Genomic DNA, 21,409 nt, shown 5'->3' with positions numbered 1-21,409 from the left:
TCCGTGACGGATGAGCTCCTCTATCTTGTCGCAGAGGTTTTTACAATTTTCGGTGCTATGACCGTGATCTTTATAGAAACTACAATACAAATTTTTAGTCCTTACACTAGGATCGGCCTTCAATCGAGGTGGCCACTTCACATACGGGGCGTCCTTGCTTGCCATAAGGATCTCGGCCCGCTTCGCGTTCAGGGGCGTATAGTCTATTCTTTCGGCTGCTAGAACTCGAAAAGGTTGATTCGGCCTTGCCCCCCGAGTTGGGTCTTTTTTCTTCTTACCATCCCCTTGAATCGACGACTCACCTTCCCTTTTTCTCATTTTGGGCGCACTTGCGTTCTTCTGGTTAATTTCCTCATCTGTCCCTATAAATTGATCAGTGAGCTTGAGGAACTCGGTCACAGTCTTGGGCTGGTTAACTACCACATGCCACTTGAATTCTTTATGAGTAATGCCTCGCTTGGCCACGGTGAGACGAACTGCGGGGTCCAGATCGGGTATTTGCAAACAAGCGTCATTGAACAGCTTGATATAACTTCGAATGGACTCCTCTTCCTTCTGGACTATGCCAAGGAGGCTTTCTTGAGTTCTTGGGCACCTCTTGGGCCCAGCTTCTTATCGATCTAGGCGCAAGGTTTCGGTACCATGTGCAGGCCACCCCTTTGAAGGTGGTGGAGAAAGCCACACACATACAGGATTTACTGGCCCTTACCAGGTGCATCTGGGACTAGAAGGCGTCCACATGGTCGTTCGCATTGAAGGATCCGTCGTACTTATCCAAGGGAGGAAGCTTGAAGTCCTTTGGCATAGGGACTACAAGAGGTTCTGATGATAGAGGGGAAGGGGCTAAAATTTGAGGAGTAGCTTTTACTTTATCTGAGCTTACCTCCTCCTTACCCTTGAGCTCGGGCAGGACGCGGGTAGCGGTTCAGGGAGCTCGTCGGTGCCTCCGCTGCTGCTTCGTCGGCTCGGTGTTGGTGCTATTGGCTTCAGTATTACCGAGCTCGATGGGCTCAGACTGCTGATGGTAATTGTCAATCGAAGGGCCCTGCCTGTAATCTGCGGCTAGGACCTCGAACTGGTTTTCTGTGAGCGGGAGCTCGGACTGAGAGTGCTGAGGTGATGCGGGCCTAACCGGCTAGGAGGTCCCCGACTTGCCCGTAGACTGCGAAGCGGGGGTGACTGGTCTCTCCTTCCTGCCGTGGGACGAGGCTTGGATTTTGGAAGGATTCTGGGTTTCAGAGGCCTCTCCCCGGCGAGGATGTTCGCTCCGGCAGGAGGGCTTGGCTTGCTTCAAGGCCGGATGCCGAGGGGGAAGCAGCTGCTGGGCCTGAGGCAGTGAAGGGAGCTGCTGTTGGTACTGGTACTGAGAAACTTGATGCAACACTTGATGCTAGTAGAGTTGAAAATGCTGGAACTGTTGCATTTGAGGTTGCATGGCTCGCATGCACTGCACTAGGTCTTCAAGCTGGTTTTGGTTGCTTACTGGGGGAACAACAGAAGGTTCAGTAAAGGTTGCTCCAACCGCGGAAGGGAGTGGAGCGTTCACAGACTGTGTGAGGCACGTTCAAGCTGGGAATTCTGTCCACGGAGAGGGGGACAGTGAACTGTCCAATGCAGACAGTAGGGAGCTGAGGTTGTTCCCCAGAATTATTCTGGTCGGCACCATGTTTCACATTACTAGAGGAAGGCATGAATGTTGAGTTTTTGAGAGGGAGTTGTGGAGATTAGAGGAAGGCTTTTTGAAGCGTTCCCACAGACGGCGCCAAATGATGCAGCGCAATCCAGGCACTCCTAGCTGGCGGACACTTGGCTCCTAACTGGCGATGGACAGTACCTAAGAAGAAGAAGGTGAAGGATTCCCGGGGAGCTCGCCTGGTGGGAATACTCCGATGCTTAAGTTAGAACACTCAAGAGAGCTATAAGAGAGTTAAGAGTGCAGAAAACGCTAGATCAGTAAACTCAAGATGAACTCAGGATACAAGATGCAAGATACCTTCACCCCTTCGACCCTGGGGCGTTTAAATGCAGATGTTCTTGTCAAATCAGGCATAACCGCCACTGGCTCTCTGTCGCAGCCGTTATTTGCTAGGGCTGCACAGGTAACTGTTGCAGGGTACTACGCAATCGGATGAGAGACACGACCCGGAAAGGACAGACACACAACCACCTGTCGAGAGATGTGGGTGCAGTCTGACGGGTACGGTCTCGTCAAATAAGAAGCTTCCTGAGAACTCCGCGTCACTTAACAGTGAACTGCTTTGTAGCTAGCTATCCCATAGCGAGCTACCTTGTAGGGAACTCCAGGATGTGTCCCGAGGTGATTCCGCCCGAGGTTGCCTTTGGGGCAGTCGTCTTGCCTAAGTATTGGAGCGAGCTGGTTCTCCCAACTCTCAAGTTGGGATAGACTTGTCTTGGAGTATTCCCTTTCCACATGCCGAGGTCCATGAGGTTACGCTGTAACGAGCTCATTCTGTGGCCAGCTGTCCTCGGAGGACCTTAACGAGCTCGCTACTCAGTCGTAGCCAGGCTGTCATGCTGAGCTGTTGCTTATGCTGAGTCACATCCACGTGTCGCATTCTTAGAAGGTCGGGTCAAATGACCCTCCATCAGTTTATATATTATTAACAAAATAATTGATTTAGTCTGAAGAAGTTCGGAACAAGAAAAAACCAAAACTGATGCAATTATTAATTGGGGAAAATTCACAGAACTCGAACATAAACAGTTTGGTTTGGTTCGGCCGGTCAGGTAAAACCAACCCATTGACAACCGTAGGAATTAAGGTGGGTTAGATGGAAAAATTAAGGTCAGGCAGTCTATGCATTCCACATGGCTCTCCATACATTAAGCCTATGAACTCCATGCAACAATGACAGTTTGGACTGCATTTGGTCCAATCCGATCCTGTTCAATGTGAGTCGATTTTAAATGGACCAGATCCAATCCAATCAAATAAATGTTTTGGATCAATTTGGACCGGTTCAATTCAATGTCTGGAGCGTCCAATCTGTTCAAATTCTATTTTGATTTAGATCGGTTTCAATCCAAACCCGGTCCATTGACACATATATTCTTATCTTATATCAATGAATCAGATATTGACTTAATCCAACCCTATCTAATATAAATTTGTTATGGACGGATCAGGTCCAATCCAATGTAATAAAAATTTTGGACCGGATTGGTCCAATTCTATATGTTTTGTTACTTCGTCCAATTTGTCCAAATTGATTTTGGACTGAACGGGTTCAATTCAAAACCGGTCCATTAACACCCTTAGTTGAAGGGATCTGATTCACTTCTTCACTTATTTGCACTGAACAGTTGTTCAATCTTCTCTCTTTTTGAGTAGCAAACGAAAGAAAAAAAAAAGGAAAAAAAATCATTGTGGAATGGTGCCCTATTCAATTTGTGACATGGGTATTTACATAAGAACATGAGAAAACATTTCCTGTGAGATGTCGCATGCAACCCCCAATGAAATCCAAACACACCGGCATTTGGAATAAAAGAAAAAAATGAGTTGATGTGATACCTTGAATTTATTGTAAACACTAGCATATTCGCATGGGATTGTGTTGTGGCCATGGTCTATACCAAAGGTTCTAAAAATCAGATCGGATATGTAACCGTTTTATCTACTTGTTTTTAGGTTAAAAGATAAATAATTAAAATAAAAAATGACCAAAAATCATTGTTTAAATCGACTGTAGTTCTAACATTCAATTGCATGGGCCAGTAGGTCACTGATCAAGTCAATGGTTTTTGACTCAAGAGCGATTTTAAGATGAAATGATATCAGTTGTCTAACCATGTCTTGAGTCAACTGGTCCGATTATCCAGTCTGATCCGGTTTACAAAACCATAATTACACATTGTAATGCAATTGTCACAGACCGAATGCACAAGATGAGTCCGGATCTCCTGCCAACAAACCATGTTCCAACCCCCTATCAACATGATCGAACACCATACATCTCATACATTGTGGGTCTCAGTCTCATGGTGAGATGTGCAGTGTTAGATTACGTTGGTAGAGTGTTGGAATGTATTTTATTGGCAGGAGACCCCAACTTGCAAAAGCTAATATGGACGTGCTGCATTCTTTCCTCGAAATATCGTACAATTATGTATATAAAAATACCCATGCATGTGCATAACGCCACACATTAGCACAGACATGGAATTAAATCCTACCTACACCAGGGTGTGTGTGTGGAGGGGAGAGGGGAGAGGGATTATGGGTTTGATGGTTTGACCACTTGGGTCCGTGGTTCACTGATCAAATCAACAGTTTTTGGCCAAAAAGTGGTTTTGGAGTTAAACGGAACCTGTCAGATGTCCGGTTCCCGATTTTTCTAGTCCAACTGTTTAATCCGGTCTGGTTTTGAAAACAGGGGAGGGTATAACCTGTCTAAACCCAAGCTACATGGAACACTCATAAAGCCACCCAACATAAAAAAAAAAAAAATTAATATTCATTACACATACCTAGATACTGGTTAACCAGAAAGGCTACGTTTGGAAACGATGCAACTAAGTGTGACTGCAAATATGTAGAGTATAAAATATATTGTTCTTCATTTTCTTCCTCAAGAAGATGAAACAAAGCCCAAGCTCTCTGTCACTAACACCAAAACCTTGCAATAGAGCCCAAGCTATCTATCACAAATACTTGCAACGACTTCGCCTTTCTCGCAAAGTCGTTGCAACTCTTTGCCAAGAAGAAAAAATCCCATGCTTTATACAACTTATTTTTATCTTTTTAACTTAACACGGTAATATTTTATTCCTATAGGTAAAAGAGAGGAGAACCGGAAGCTTTGTCTTGATACTTGAGAAAGAGAGAGAGAGAGAAAGATAAGCGATGGTGGCCCGGGACTTTTCTCTTTTCTCATTTTTTTGGATAAGATAATTATAATAGTTAAAGGAAAACTTTTCTCCTGGAAATTGCTTTGGTTTTGGTTCAAAGTTGACGGAATATTCAGAGGAGAAGAAAGGCAAAGTATTGTCACATGAATGAAAATTTTGATAGTTGGTTTTGATTTTAGCAGATTGTTGATGAAGAAAATTAAATGACACATGAACGGCATTTGTATCTTTTCACATGCCACTTAATAGTTGGTTAATGGTAGGTACTACATTGTCGTGTTCCAAAAATTTAGACACTAGACTGTTGCATTTTAAAGTTGGATGACCGAATTGTCACTTGACCAAACTATAGGGTACTAATAAGGAATTTTCCTTTATTGATTTTGTTTTGATAGGAAAAAACATGTTTCAAATAGAAATTCACTAGCGAAGGGGCCCTGCTTTGCAGGGGCTGGAATGGAACCATCAACCCGTTGACCTGGTACCTAAGCAAAAATCATTGAATCGGTCAACGATTCATTGACTCGAGCGGTCAAACCATCGACCCGTTGACCCGTTCAATGGTTTTTGGCCTTTTTTTTTTTAATTGGGAACCATCCAGGCAATTGGTTCCGTTTTATCCTAATTTTGGTCTTTGGCCAAAAGTCATTGAATCGGTCAATGACCCATTGACTCGGACGGTCGAACCATTGACCCGTTCAATGGTGTTTGGTCGTTTTTTAATTTTTTTTTTAATTTTTGTTGTTAGAATGGGCCATCTGTTCGAACTGAATAGTCAAACTGTCGACTCGAAAATCGATGGCCAGAACGGTTCCATTTTCAGGTCGTATGAGTCACATGCTCGAATGACATAACACGTATGATACTGCTTAATGGACCTCACACACTAAATTTTTTGCCTGTAATTTTTGTTGTCAAAACGGGTTGTCCATTTTTTTTAATTGGGAACCATTAACCCGATCCCTGGCAAAAAACCGTTGAGTCGATCAATAGCCCATTGACCCGAGTAATCGAACTATCAAGTCGTTGACTCGTTCAATGGTTTTTGGCCTTTTTTTTATTTTTTTAATTTTTGTTGTTAGAATGGGCGTCCGTTCGAACTAGACGGTTGAACAATTGATCCAAAAACTAGTGGCCAGAACGGTTCCATTTTCGGGTCGTAAGTCACACACTCGAATGACATAACATCATTGTTTTTAAAACCAACCCCGAGACCGAACTTGTCAGGGTTTGGTTTTCGGGTCAAATGGTCCGACCATTCGGCCCATTCTGACAAAAAAATTTTAAAAATAAAAACGGTCAAAACCGTTCAAATGATTCGATATTTAGTTATTAACAATATTTATCATAACTATTATATAATTAGATAATTATATATATATCTAATTATCTGACAATATTAATATAATTATCTTATATATATATATTAATAGGAAATGATTGCTCTAACGTGGGAATCTACTCGCACAAGTAGATGAGAACATGTTCTTTAAACCAAAAACGTTTTTTTTTTTTTGGAAATAGAAAATGCATATATAATCAAGAATATATTACTTGTAGTTATGTTATAAAAATCGATTTATTTTCAAATAAGATGGTTTGGATTTATTTTTAATTTCACAATAAAAATAACAAAGCATATCTTTTTTTAAACCTAGAAAAATCACATTGAAGAATATCCCCAAAAATAATAAACATGGAGTAAAGAGAACATTTCAGAGAGAGAGAGAGAGAGGTTGCTGCCATATTCCATCAACACCCACCAACATTAGGTGGGTCTCATTTATGAATTATGAAATGGGTAGGGATATGCTACTAATAAAATGCTTCCAACACTGTACAGCACATGCTCATTGCAAAGTCTAGATCTCCTACCCACAATGATTCTACCCATACTCATACCTATACACACAAGGAATATCTCATGCTCTTACATATTATTATGCATGGGAAGATGTTCCCAATGTATGAAGGTAATGTTTTGTGGGTAAGTGTAGATAGAATTTTTTTTGGATAAGAGATCCAGAGTTGCTTCTATAGCCATTAGGTGGGACTTGTTGGGAGTATTTGGTTGGTAGCATATCTGAGCCCATCCCCCCTGTTTCAGGCCAGTGGCCCAAATAATAGAGTCTAGATCTGCTCCTGGCAAGGCATTCCTCACTCCAACCTCACAATGCCTCCCAGCCACACATTGGAAATTAGGGTTGTTCACGGGTCGAGTTGGGTCAGTTTACTGAGGTTTTTCTAATTGATCCAACTTGGTCGGGTTACTTGAACTTGAATCTGAAACCGACCCAGTGTTAAGAAAAACCAACCTAGTCGGTTTGAGTCGGGTTGGGTCGGTTTGGGTCGGTTTCGGCTCTAAGTTCAACCATGCTTGACAGAAACTCAACTGCAATATATATGTGGGGATTATGGCACCACAGTATGTGAGGTATTGAACGCGAGAAACCCTTGTTTTTGATAAATAGGATATACCTATAGTCCACAGTTTGGACTTTGGAGAGGAGAAGAAGAGCAAAAGCCATATATAATAATAATGCCTATTATAGAGGTATATATGTTATATATCTTTTCAGTAATTAAGTTTTATCTCCAAAACCACCAACCTATCCCTTTGATTATATATTCATTTTGAAGTTTAATTGTCTTAATTGGGATTTGGGTGACTTCTATAGGGAGACTTCAGAAAGTTAATTACAATCATTAATCTAGCCAATGTAATAGATTTGAAGAGGGACAATTAGTTATGGGGGCTTAATTAATTTAAACTTTATAAAGGGACAATTAATCGATTGAGTTCGAATCAATTTCAGTTTTCACACAAGAAAATCAAAACCGACCCAAATCATCGATTTATGATGTTTTACAACCCGATACCGACCCGTGCTAAAGATAACCTGCCCGACTCGGGTTGGGTCGGTCCGGGTTGACGGTTTGATCGGGTTGTGCCTTATTATGAACAGCGCTATTGGAAATTTCGATTCCAAATAATAAGAGAGTACATGAGCTACTTGACTTGACAATCTTGAGGTTTGCCTGCCGCTCTTTTTCTTGATAAGTCCACTCATGTGAAATTTTCATTTGGAATTTTGTGTGGCCTGGCTGTCTTGAGTCTTGACAAAGGACAGTCGAAATTACTGATCAATCACAATACCAATCTATCGTCAATGGATCCCTCAGATTCCAGTCTGAATCTTTAGCAACCATGGTGTCCAAGTGCTTCCAGCTCCGTCTCCATCTCCATCCCCACCTCTCGATTTCCTCGGATGGCCCAAAACAGAGAGCCCGTCGTTTTCTCACTCCTCATCTCCTCCCAATTGCCTCAACTGCCACCGGTTACCAACGTCAACTGCTGCTACATAGAAGATGTTCTTCTCCGGTGATGGCTTCAAGACATGACGACAGACCTAGTCCACAGTCCAGTTTCAAGGACTTGGAGCAGGACGGAGGCCTCACCAATGATGATCTCAAGCCCACCACTCCCCAGCAGCGGACCTTCTCCGGCTGGGAGATGGCCAGTCTCTGGGTGGGGCTGGTGGTGGGTGTGCCTTCCTACTACCTCGCCGGCAGCCTCGTCGACCTCGGCATGGCTTGGTGGCAAGGAATTGCCACTGTCGTCGCTGCCAACATCATCCTCTTGCTCCCATTAGTCCTCACAGGACACCCAGGAACCCGTTATGGCATCTCCTTCCCTGTGCTTGCCCGGTCGGCTTTTGGCATCCGAGGCGCCCATATTCCGACTCTGCTCCGTGCGCTGGTTGGCTGTGGGTGGTTCGGCATCGAGACATGGATCGGTGGGGAGGCCATTTTCCTCCTCTTGCCATCACCCCTCAAACAGACCTCCTTTGCCCATTCTCTGCCCTGGCTTGGCACCTCCCCACTTGAATTCTCCTGCTTTATTGCCTTCTGGCTAGCCCAGATGGCCATAATATGGAAGGGAATTGATGGGATTCGGGACCTGGAGAAGTACTCAGCTCCAATTCTCATACTTCTTACATCCTGTCTTGCTGGTTGGGCTTATATCAGAGCTGGTGGCTTTGGCCACATGCTCTCCTTGTCTTCCCGCCTGTCCTCTTCCCAATTCTGGTCCCTCTTCTTCCCTTCCCTCACTGCAAATATAAGCTTCTGGGCAACACTTGCCCTCAACATACCTGATTTCACTCGCTATGCCAAGACCCAGAAGGCTCAGATCTTGGGGCAGGCTGGGCTTCCCATCTTCATGGGGGCATTCACATTTGTTGGCCTAGCAGTTACATCCTCTACGAAAGTAATCTTTGGGGAGGTAATTTCCAATCCAATTCAACTCCTTGGGAAGATTGGGGGATTCGCCACCATGATCCTCGCCATCGTCGGAATCAGCCTCGCCACCCTTACAACGAATATCGCTGCAAATGTGGTGGCCCCTGCCAATGCCCTTGTCAATCTCAGCCCTTCCAAATTCACCTTCAGAAGGGGAGCTCTCCTCACAGCTCTGTTGGGGATAGCTTTTCAGCCATGGAGGCTCCTCAAATCAAGTGAGAGCTTCATTTATACTTGGCTCGTCGGCTACTCCGCACTGCTGGGTCCAATTGGAGGGATAGTTCTCACTGATTATTACCTACTGCGTCATACTAATTTGGATATCAATGCATTGTATTCAACCAATCCTCGTGGCTCTTACTATTACTCTGGAGGATACAATTTGGCAGCAATTGCAGCTCTGGTAATTGGAATTTTGCCTGTGATCCCGGGTTTCCTTCACAAGGTGGGAATTGTGACTTCAATTTCGGACTTATTTGTGGTCATTTACAACAATGCCTGGTTCATTAGTTTTTTCTCTTCTGGGACAATCTTTTGGGTTCTTTCTAAAAAAAGTTCTACACCCAAAGATCCCCTCCTGCCCGCAGAACTTTAATAATGTTATCTTTCAGTGAAAACAAATTACAATTTGTACATAATTCAGGTGTTGCTCAATATTCTTGATTTCCTTCATTCTGGGAACCTATTATATGTGCTTGTTAGCCTTCTTGTTTATTGGATCATATCTTCTTTGAGAGGAACCAGAAAATACTGCAAAACTGTAAACTGTATTCTTGCTGCCAGTGCAGCTTGTTTTCTGTTCTTCTAATTCTGTTGAGACATGGTGAATTTATACATAGATTATAAAGGATGGGTACGATTAAGATATGTCTTAAGGAGATCAAGTTCAATGTTTTGCACAGAATCTGCAACCAAACTCAAAGTTTTTCCTAAATATTTACCATTGATGTATGCCTTTCCACATCCTTGTTTTCTGTTCTTCTAATTCTGTTGAGACATGGTGAATTTATACATAAATTATAAAGGATGAGTACGATTGAGATATGTCTTAAGTAGATCAAGTTCAATATTTTGCACAGAATCTGCAACTAAACTCAAAGTTTTTCCTAAATATTTACCATTGATGTATGCCTTTCCACATCCTTCTTGTTTAAAATTTCTGGTAATTATAGGATGTTAGTGATCTATAAATTGATGATCGACATAGAAGAAAGAGGAGCAGTCACCTTGTCCTGGAGGGTTCTAATGTTATCCATTGCTTCTTTGTTTTGGATAAGGGAATACCAGTTCAGAATGTTCAGGGAGGATCCTCTCACCTCTGAAGATTGAGATTGAGCACTACCTCCAATAACTACTTTGTAACCCCTGAAAGAAGATTCCCAGAAGTAGTAAATCAGAAAGAACTAATTCACTAACTCAGACATAGTAATCCAAAAACTACATTATAACCTACATCAAAAAGCTGCATAAAAGAATGCTGCAAGCAACCTTTCTGGGAAGCCTTCTGAAAATTTGGGAAAACCAGTCCTGGAATGTTCTGACATTATAAACTGTACATTCTAACTAGATAATGTGATGATCTTCTTCCTATTAACAATAACCTCCTCAGTTGTGATTCTGTTTGATTCATGAAGTCTGGAAGATCAATTGGGCTCTGTTGTGGCCTCCATGATAATTCAGTCTGCCAATGTTGCTATAGTTTTTTGCATAGCAGCACAGTATGCCTTTACAGAGAGGATTCCTTCTCTGCTAGGTATGAATGAATTGATGTAAAAGCAGTGCTTGTGACAACCTTAGTTCAATTTCTTTCTTTTGGATTGAAATGGATATGCGTAAATGCAATTTTGATTCATTTATATTTGGATTCAAATCGAATCTTATTCATTGGATTTATGTCAAATTTGAATAAAATTTGGATTACAATTGAATTTTGAATAGCGTCAATAAATAAAACTAAAAATGACTTTGGTATTGCATATCGTGAACAAAGTGAATTAAAAATACTCTGTATGAAACTTAAAGCTAGGACTCTTTAGACAAGATACAACACCCAAACCAATTTTAATGACAGATACAATATAAATTGAATTGGATCGGATGGGTCAAGGATTTGCATCATGGTTTTTCTAGGGCAAGTTTGCCCATATATATATATATATATATATATATAATGATTTCAGGCCAAAACTCCTTATAGTGAGACATGTGGTTCATTTACATTCAGACACCTGTCATTCCGAAGATTTAAACAAATTGGACATGTGTCAAATTCTGATTAGTGGTAGTTCAAGAACAGAGCCTACTAGACATGTGTCAAACTCTAATTAGTGGTAGTTTAAGAAAAAGCCCATTAACATGGAGAGTGGAGCCTAGCACCATGGAGAAGTGGGAAACTCTCACTTTCAATCCTTTCCTAAAAAAAACGAAACTGTGTTATTAATTAATGTTAACTACTAAACTAATTAATTAATTCTAGCGATTAACTACTTCTAATTAATTAATTAAAACTATTAATTACTAATAATGATTATTGTTAATTACTAATTAATTACTGTTTACTACTTCTAATTAATTAATTCCAACTATAATTTACTAATAATAATTACTCACTTATAATAATTAATTATTGAAAATTAATTCTTATAATAATTACTGATAATTTGTTACTCACAATATTGCTCAATATTAAGTCAAAATGATGATTAATTAATGAAAATTAATAAATATTTTCATAACGGTAATTAATAATTTAGAAATAATCATTTTATATTTATATTAACTCATATTAATTATTTTGAAAAAAAATAATACTAATTATTTATATTGTAATTATTATCAGAAATTATAATTCACACATTTATATGAAATAATTAATTATACTATTATAAGTAATTATAATTAATAATATTATATTAGCTAATACAATTATATTATTATTATTATTATTATTATTATTATTATTATTATTATTATCATCATCATCATCATCATCATCATTATTACTATTGTTACAAGAAATTATAATTAATACTATTATTATAATTAATTCTATTATTATACTCTAATAAATACTTCATTTAGTGAAAGTTAAATTATAATACTTTCTATTATTCAATATTGTTAAACTTAAAGAAGTATAAAAGCAAATATTATTTTATGAATTAACTAAAAATTGTATTTATAACAAATTAAATACTTAATAAAAATAAAAATAAAATAATAATAATAATACTTTATTATTACTGATTTCAAAATCAATACAGAAATAATAAGAATATATAATTAGTTAATAACAATAATAATATGCTTATTATTGTTACTAATTTCATAATTATTAATATATTATTAATCTATTAATAATACTAATTATTATTAAAGAATGTTAATAGAAAATTTTAATTACTGAAAATTATTTGCTAAAATTACTCATTTTGATTCGAATAGATAATTAATTAATAATTTTAATTTTTATAATTATGATTTACTGAATAATTTTAAATACTCTTTGATTAACGGCCTTATTTTGAATAATTGGCTTTTCATGTTCAATAATTTTTTTTTTTGCAAAAATCCAAATAATTTTTCATTTGCAATGCTAACCATTTTATTTTTCCTCTTATTCAGTTTTTCAAAAGATAAAAAGATAAATTAATGATATTTACCTATTTTTATCAAATTATTTATTTATCAAGTTGTTGTCATTGATGATGAGTCAACTTTTTGAAAGAGAGGAGTATTAATAATAATTAATGACTTTTAATTAATTAATTTCAGCTATTAATTACTAGTAAGAATAACTAACTGATAATAATTTCTTATAATAATTACTACTAATAGTTAATTACTGATGAGGGCAGATTTGGCCCTCCGGTGAAATTGTGACATGTGGCACATCGTGACAACTAGGCGACACCCAGGCAACAACTTACCAAGTTGGTGTCCCACCCGAGCACCGGCCTAGCGCAGCCTGGACGCGGCCTGCACGTGGCCTGCGCGCGGCCTGGCGTGGCCTACGCAACATGGCCGACCTGGATCAGCTTGGCACATGATCCGACCTGGCCAACCTAGCCGACCTGGATCAACCCGGCACATGATCCGACCTGGCCGACCTAGCCGACCTGGATCAGCCTGGCACACGACCCGATCTGGCCGACTTGGCAACCCATAAGATGCCCATAGATAAACTCGGCTCGCATACCCCACGAGCTCGGTAGCTCACCAAGGAGCTCGCCAAGGAGCTCAATAGCTCACCAAAGAGCTCGCCAAGGAGCCAGGCAGCTCACTAAGGAGCTCACCAAGGAGCTAGGCAGCTCGGCATAGCTCCCCCGGGCAGCTCAGCACTTGTAGGGTAGCTCAGTACAGAAGAGCAGTTTGGCGTATTGCAGGAAGATCTCCTGCCTGAAAACCGTACCTAACAGATCTGGAGACCTGTGCCCACATCTCTCGCCAGGCGGCGCCTTGCCTGGTAGAGTCGTACTCTACAACAGTCGCCTGCACCCACCGCCTCACTTTTGACAGGACACCGCTATATAAGGACTCCAACCCCCAAAGGCAAGGGGAGAGAAGGAAAAAATGGAGGTAATCCCTACTCTCTAGCTCTCTCATTCCTCTAATATCATCTTCAAGCTCTCGACAATCAGAGTGCTAACTTAGGCATCGGAGAGTCCCCACTGGGTAAATACCCCCGGGCCCCCTGGTTCAGTTCTCGCAGGTTCCTCAGCTCCCGCCGCCTACAAAGAGGAGGAAAAGATGGAGTTCTCGCAAGTCCCTCAGCTCCCGCCGCTTACAAAGGAGAGGAGATCACATCATGCAGAGGGCAGTTGGGTTGCACTACACCAGGGAGCTCCACCATCCACTGAATCACAGGCCGCCTAGGAGCAGGTCAAATGACGAGTCCACCAAGGTAGCTCACCACCAGGGAGCTCAGCATAGCTCTCCCCCCGGCAGTTCGCCATCAGGGAGCTCAACATAGCTCTCCCCAACTCGGCATAGCTCGGCGTAGCTCTCCCCAGCTCGGCATAGCTCGGGCAGCTCGGCGTAGCTCTCCCTAGCTCGGCTTAGCTCTCCCCAGCTCGGCATAACTCAGGCAGCTCGTCATAGCTCTACCCCAAGCAGTTAGCCATCAGGGAGATCTGAAGGGATAGGATATCCATCACATGGACGCCCAAAGATTGCGGAATAAGGAGACGAATTTCAAAAATTTTTCTCTCCCTTCAACTAGGAATCGTATTCCCTATTTAGAAAATCATATTTTCAAAGATCATTCTTGAACCATAAACTGAACCTGATCTGAAGCAAAAGGAGTAGGGAGGGATTATACCTGATACGGAGAAACAATATCTCCCAATGAAGGTGTTCACGCCCAAGGAAGGATCCAAAATCTGCTCTCATTGAAGATGGCGCAGTGCAAAGTGGAGTAGAATCAGCAGTGTTCTTCCAAAAGAACTTGACCCTTTGCAAGAATCAACTTGATGGCTTGTGAATACAGCTCCAACCAATATTTTCTCCAAAAGATTGGTATCAAGATCGAATCTTGATTACTCCTGTAGAGATGAGGAGATCGAACTGTTGGAGGCAGCGGCTACAGAAAGGAGGCGGCAAGAGAGTATTCGCAGGGAGCAGAATTCTCTCTTCTTGTGATTTCAGCTCTGAAGACAGGAGTTGTGTATTGCATGTCTAAAGGCTGCCACCCCCTCCTCCTTTTATAATCTTAAAGGGATCAGCTCCTAATCCCATTAGGAGTTGGTGATCCAAAACATATTTGGATCTTGGACTCTCTAAGTGGATAGGGTCTGGGCCCAATCCTATCAGTCGATCCATCTCAGAATTCGCCCATTTAAGTGACTAATCAAATTAGCCCAGTTTGAAATGTGCTTAAGGCCCATTTAAGGTTATGTATTCACTTAGCCTTCCAAACTGCTGCCCAGTTGGGCTTCCTTGTATGGCGTGGGACCCAAACATTGATCTACACATCAGCCACATGGGTTCAGCCCAGCCTTTGTTACAAGGCCTGGCCAAATACACTGTTATGGACAGTGCACCCCCTGAAACCCATCTCATGGGCTCTATGGGCCCAACACTTACCCTAAGTGGTCCTAGGGCCAAGCCACCTTGTAACACCCAGGGACTATGGGCAGATGCAAGATTAGCTCATCAGGTATTATCCTCAATGGTCTTACACTTAAACTCTCAGCCCATAATGATCATACACTACCCGACAAGAGAGGACCTCTCCCTCGGCTGCAAGGAACAGTGTTTCACTCTCTACTTATATGGATCCCTGAAATTAAAACTTTTTGCAAATCATTTTGAAACCATAATATATATACTTTTATATCTCATATAAAATATATTTTGCAAAACAAACAACGATTGAAATCGGTTGTCGACAGTCTTGGTTTCCATCAGTGAGAGTGCATCCCCAATCATTACATTTGTCCGACAAAGGGGTTGATCCTGTCACTATGATCACCCACTGAGATGAATTCTCAGTCTGTCCCAACATACCCAGGTTTGACCCTCGCTAAGGATCTCACTGATTGGTACATCAAAGGCAGCCCAATCCGACACCTAGTGCAGTATCATAATCGAGTCTAGGGGTTGGGTGTAGCTTTCTAGTTTTGCCCATCAATCTCCAAGGTCCAGGGCAATATTGGAAATCTTGTCAAGTTCATAGATTCAATTAATCCTACAGTATATGTGCTTAGGGTCTCACCCTGGCAGCTGAGACAGGCTACACCAACCGACTTGGTGGCACCATAGTGTCAGCCTTGTCAGGATAGGTCTCCCCAGACCGACCCACTAGCTGTGAATATTCTAAACTAACACAAGTCTCATTAACTGTCCAGTTTAAGGGTATTACACAGAAACATACCAAGGGAACATGAATCAAATATGCACTTTTATTCATTTACAATAAACCCATAAAGTACATCATCTTGATTGAAACTAAGGGCATACAAAACTGTTTAACAACTCCCACTTGCACTTAGGTCCAATCAGGTATAAGCCGGAGTCCCATGCTTTCCACATGTTTCACAAACATTTTCTGTGATAGTGGTTTCGTCAATGGGTCTGCTACATTTTCCGTTGACGCTACCTTCTGAATCAGGATGTCCCCTCTACCAACAATCTCCCGCAGTACATTGTACTTCATCTCGATGTGCTTCGACTTCGAGTGGGCTCATAGCTCCTTAGCCTGAGCAATAGCTCCATTGTTGTCACACAACAATGGGATGGGTGATGTGCTGGACGAAACTACTCCTAACTCGTGAACGGACTTCTTCATCCACACGGCTTCTTTGGCAGCCTCACTTGCGGCAATGTACTCGGCCTCGGTCGTGGAGTCTACAGTGGATCCCTGTTTGCTGCTTTTCCAGCAAACAGCACACGATCCTATCATGAAAACATATCCAGATGTAGACTTTCTATCATCTGGATTCGACTGGAAATCGACATCTGTATACCCTTGGATCTGTAGTGAGCTATCATCGAATACTAGACAAAACTCTTTTGTCCTTCGAAGGTACTTAAGTATATTTTTCACAGCAGTCCAGTGCTCCTGCCCTGGGTTGGTCTGAAATCTGCTTACTACACTTACTGCCTGAGCAATGTCAAGACGAGTGCACAGCATGGCATACATGATGCTTCCTATGGCAGAGGCATTGGGAACGTCTTTCATGCCATCAATCTCCTCAGAAGTCTTGGGAGACATCTTCTTGGAGAGAGTGACTCCGTGCCTGAAAGGAACATTTCCTTTCTTGGAGTTCTCCATGCTGTATCTTTTGACTATTTTGTCAATGTAAGCAAATTGGGATAATCCTATTATTCGCTTCGATCTATCTCTATAGAGTCAAAGACCTAGTATATAGGAGGCTTCTCCAAGATCTTTCATGGAGAATTGTTGTGAAAGCCATAATTTCGCCGTAGTTAAAACTCCTACATCATTCCCAATGAGTAGAATGTCATCTACATACAGAACCAAGAAGGTAACCTTATCTTCACTGTACTTTCTGTAGACACAGGGTTCATCCGGATTCTGCTCGAAGTCAAACGATTTGATAGTAGAGTCAAAACGGATGTTCCAACTTCTAGAAGCTTGCTTAAGTCCATAAATGGATCTATTAAGTTACATACCATGTTTTCCTGACTTGCAGCAATGAAGCCTTGCGGCTGCTGCATATAGATATCTTCAGTAAGATCTCCATTCAGGAATGCAGTTTTGACATCCATCTGCCAAATCTCATAATCATGGTATGCTGCTACAGCTAGCAAGATCCTAATGGATTTAAGCATGACCACAGGCGAAAAGGTTTCCTCATAATCGATGCCCTCTTTCTGAGTGTACCCTTTTGCCACCAGACGAGCTTTGAAGGTCTCAACCCTACCATCGGGGCCCTTCTTCCTCTTGCAAATCCATTTGCAACCGATTGCTTTTACCCCGAAGGGTGGATTTACTAGAGTCCAGACTCCATTGGTCTCCATTGGGTCCATCTCTGCTCTCATGGCCTCCACCCACTTTTGGGAATCTATGTCCAACATAGCTTCCACGTAAGTCACGGGATCCTCCTCACAAGTCAAGGTTTCCACCAGGTTACTATCCTGGTCATAACCATAACGGACTAGTGGCCTGGATACCCGAGTGGACCTTCTAAGTTGGTCACTACCTAGAACTTGCGGGACATCTCCCACTGCTCCTGAGCTCTCCTCATCAAGAACAACTTCCTGATGATGGGAGTCTATGATGAAATCGGTTTCCAAGAATTGTGCATTTCAACTGTAGAACACTTTCTGCTCACTTGGGTCATAGAATAGGTAACCTACAGAGCCTTTTAGATAGCCTACAAATAGACAACGACCGGTCTTGGATTCCAACTTGTCTGCACTCGTTCTTTTAATGTGTGTTGGACAACCCAAAATCTTCAAATGTTTGACACTTGGTTTCTTTCCGGTCCAAAGTTCATATGGAGTATTCGGAACCGATTTGGTTGGAACTCGATTCAGCACGTAAATCGCAGTCTCTAATGCGTAACCCCAAAAGGATGTGGGTAACTCTGAGTGTGTGAGAAGCGATCGGACCATATCCAATAAGGTCCTATTCCTCCTCTCTGAAACACCGTTAAGTAGTGGTGTAGCAGGAGGAGCTAATTGTGATACTATCCCATTGTCCTTTAGGTAGTCCCTGAATTCGTTAGAGAGATACTCGCCACCTCGATCTGATCGAAGGGCCTTAATTTCTCTCCCGAACTACATGTTGACCTGTTGTCTAAACTCTTTGAACTTTTCAAAGGATTCAGACTTGTGTCTCATTAGGTACATGTAACTATATCGTGAAAAATCATTTGTGAAGGTGATGAAATACACGTGCTGATTCTATGTCCTAACACTCAGGGGACCACATGCATCAGTATGTATTAGGTCAAGTGTGCTTGTACATCTTTTAGGCTTACTGTTAAATGGCCGTTTTGTCATCTTGCCTTGTGGGCAAGGCTCACAGGTGGGAAGATCTTCTACAGTTAGAAAATCCAAAGGACCATCCTTTACCAACCTTGTGATTTGGTCAACACCGATGTGCCAAATCGGTAATGCCACAGACACGTGGGATTAACTGTATCACGGGCTCTCTTCTTGGGGATTTCAGTCGACGTAGTTTCAGTTATGTTAGTTTCTAGAGAATGATGTACAAAATAGAGACCGTTCTCTAGTTCCCCGTACGCGATGAATCTGTTATTTCTTTTAATAGTAATCGTATTACTAAAGAAGACGGAATAACCATCTGCACACAGTTTTGAGGCAGAAATCAAATTTCTCCTTAAATTTTATACATAAAGACAATCTTTCAGTACAATTGTTCATTCTTTAAAAATTAACTCCACGGTTCCTATGGCCGCGATTGCAACAGTTGCAGTAGTCCCCAAGTAGAGTGTGACTTCTCCTTCACTCAGCCTTCTACTTACCTTGAACCCCTGCAGTGAGTTACATGCATGAGTTGAAGCCCAGACTCAATACACCAGGACATAGAAGCTACTAATAAATTAGTTTCTATAACACAAGTTTCAAAATTACCTTTCTTGGATTCCAGGTAGGCAGGACAGTTCCTTTTCCAGTGGTCGGTCTTCTTGCAGAAGTGACAGGCATCCGATGCTTTGTCTTTCTTCTGGTTCTTAACTTTGGCAGCCTTCTTCTGGGGCTTTCTCTTTGCCTTCCTTTTCTTGCCCGATTTGCCAGTTTCAACAAGCATGGCAATGGGCTCATCCTTTTTAATCAATTCTTTGGCCCTCTGCAACATATTGCTGAGTTCCTGCAAGTTGACGTTCAGCTTATTCATGTTGTAGTTCATGATGAATGGATTAAAGGATGGAGGCAAAGAGTTGAGAATAGCATCGATCTGTGTTACCAGATCCAGCCTGGATCCAAGAGCCTCCAGTTCATTGATATAACCCATCATCCGAAGACAATGGTCGTGAACTTATTGGCCCTTGGACATCTGTGCGGTCATGAACTGTTTCAAGACCTTTTGCCGAGTAGAACGATTCTGCTCTTCGTACATTGTCTTGAGACTATCCAATACGTCCTTGGCAAGTTCGATCTGATCAAACTACCTCTGAATTGGATTGTCCAAGGAGGCAATGATATAGCTGCGGGCAAGGGAGTTTTTCTCCTCCCATTTTTGGTATTCTCTTCTACGGGCCTCAGAATCCCTATCTCCCGGACGATCCGGGGCAGGATTCTTGGCTACCTTATCCAATTTTTCAGAGGTTAAGACCAACATAAGGTTCTTGTACCAGTCGGCATAATTTGGGCCCTTAAGCTTGTTGTCATCAAGAAGCTTTGCAAAAGATCCGTTTGCCATTTTCTGATAAAAGAACAAACATCAGTCCACAACCTAATTTGATTCATGTTCATTACATAGATACGGATTTTAATCTACGTTCCATTTCCATTTATTCATTTCTAAGATTTCCCTCCTTTCGCAGGGACGGAGACTATGGGTTGTCTCTGGAAATGTGGAAAATCACATAGGGTGCATGGAGCCAACTGTTTCAGCTGCATAACCCCACCACCTTTCTGTGAAGGATCATATCCACTCATCATATGACTTTTCCCTTTAGTCTCTATCAGACAAGGTTCAAAGCCATTTTCAGGTAAACCTTTTTGTCCAGTGAGTGCTTACCCATCATGTTTGTGAACGCCAAGGTACCGTGAGAGAGTTCCCATTTTCTGGTGAAGCCCCTCCCACATCAATCTATGACACCCCTATCATCTCATGAAACACTCAGACAAGCCCAACAGCAAATGGATAGCCCATTTTTTGGTGCGTTTTCTCATTACTGAATGACCCATCCTCATGCTAATGATGGAAGGCCTTTAGAGAATTCATCATATGAATCTCCCTATCACATGCACTCATATTAGCTGGAGGGAACAGTTATTACGCCCTAATTTGATTTAAGTCAAACCAAAGTGGCTCCCACTAGCTTTCATAAAGTCAGATTTTGGTGGGTCTTAATCGGCTAGGGTTTAGCACGTAACCTTTTGATGAGGTGTGGGGCCCACCACTGAGGGAGGTCATCTAATGACCAAAAGGGACACCATGGCAATGATGTGCATTCAGCCATGGTGTGCATAAGATCCACTGTCGAATGAGCATGGGCCAAGCACTTATGGCCCATGTACGTAGCACATCACACATCCATACATCTCATGCAGGGATAAATTGATCCAATCAATTAATTATCTGTAAGGCCCATTGGAAGCCCGTTTTAAACTCATAATATTAACCATTAATATTATATAGGTATATGGGCTGAATTAGGGTTACCCAGTTCGGCCCATACAGCTTTATCTTTTGAAGTGGGTTTTGGTAGTTTTAACTATTTAAATTTGGGCCTTTATAGGTTGGGCCGAATTAACCATTTAATTAAATATCAATCCTCAAGCCCATTAGTGGGAAAATTAGGGCTGAATTTCAGCCTTGATTAAACCCTAGATTTGGTCCAAACAGTTTGAACCAATCTTGGTTCGAATGGGTCTAGGGTTTGATCTTTAATTAAATCTTTAATTCAAGAAAATAATTTGAAATTAAAGAACTGATAAAAGAAAATTAAGAATCAGTCAATCAGGGATATTCGCACAATCCATTATGCAAAACAGATGTTAGATCACAGTTTGCAGTTTCATAAACTGCAAATCGTAGGTAGCGAATGTTCCATCTGCGAAATCTCCTTCCATGCAC

The 21,409-nt window shown here is 41.5% G+C and overlaps 1 protein-coding gene across 1 annotated transcript; it reads left to right on the top strand.

Annotated features, from left to right (window-relative positions):
• The first annotated feature begins 7,890 nt into the window (after positions 1–7,890).
• Positions 7,891–10,041, top strand: NCS1 (permease, cytosine/purines, uracil, thiamine, allantoin family protein). The gene has a single exon (XM_088967939.1). It carries the CDS (start codon positions 8,081–8,083, stop codon positions 9,767–9,769), a length of 1,689 nt encoding a protein of 562 aa, XP_088824065.1. The 5' UTR covers positions 7,891–8,080; the 3' UTR covers positions 9,770–10,041.
• Positions 10,042–21,409: the final 11,368 nt, after the last annotated feature.

Source organism: Nelumbo lutea, chromosome 2, assembly GCF_056320005.1.
Source record: "Nelumbo lutea isolate HS-2025 chromosome 2, American lotus-T2T, whole genome shotgun sequence".
NCBI classification, from domain to species: Eukaryota; Viridiplantae; Streptophyta; class Magnoliopsida; order Proteales; family Nelumbonaceae; genus Nelumbo; species Nelumbo lutea.
This window is presented reverse-complemented; position numbering and strand designations above follow the sequence as displayed.

Bases quoted from the DNA above. Each gene is read 5' to 3' on its own strand.
- NCS1 (XM_088967939.1), top strand. From the start codon at position 8,081: ATGGTGTCCAAGTGCTTCCAGCTCCGTCTCCATCTCCATCCCCACCTC.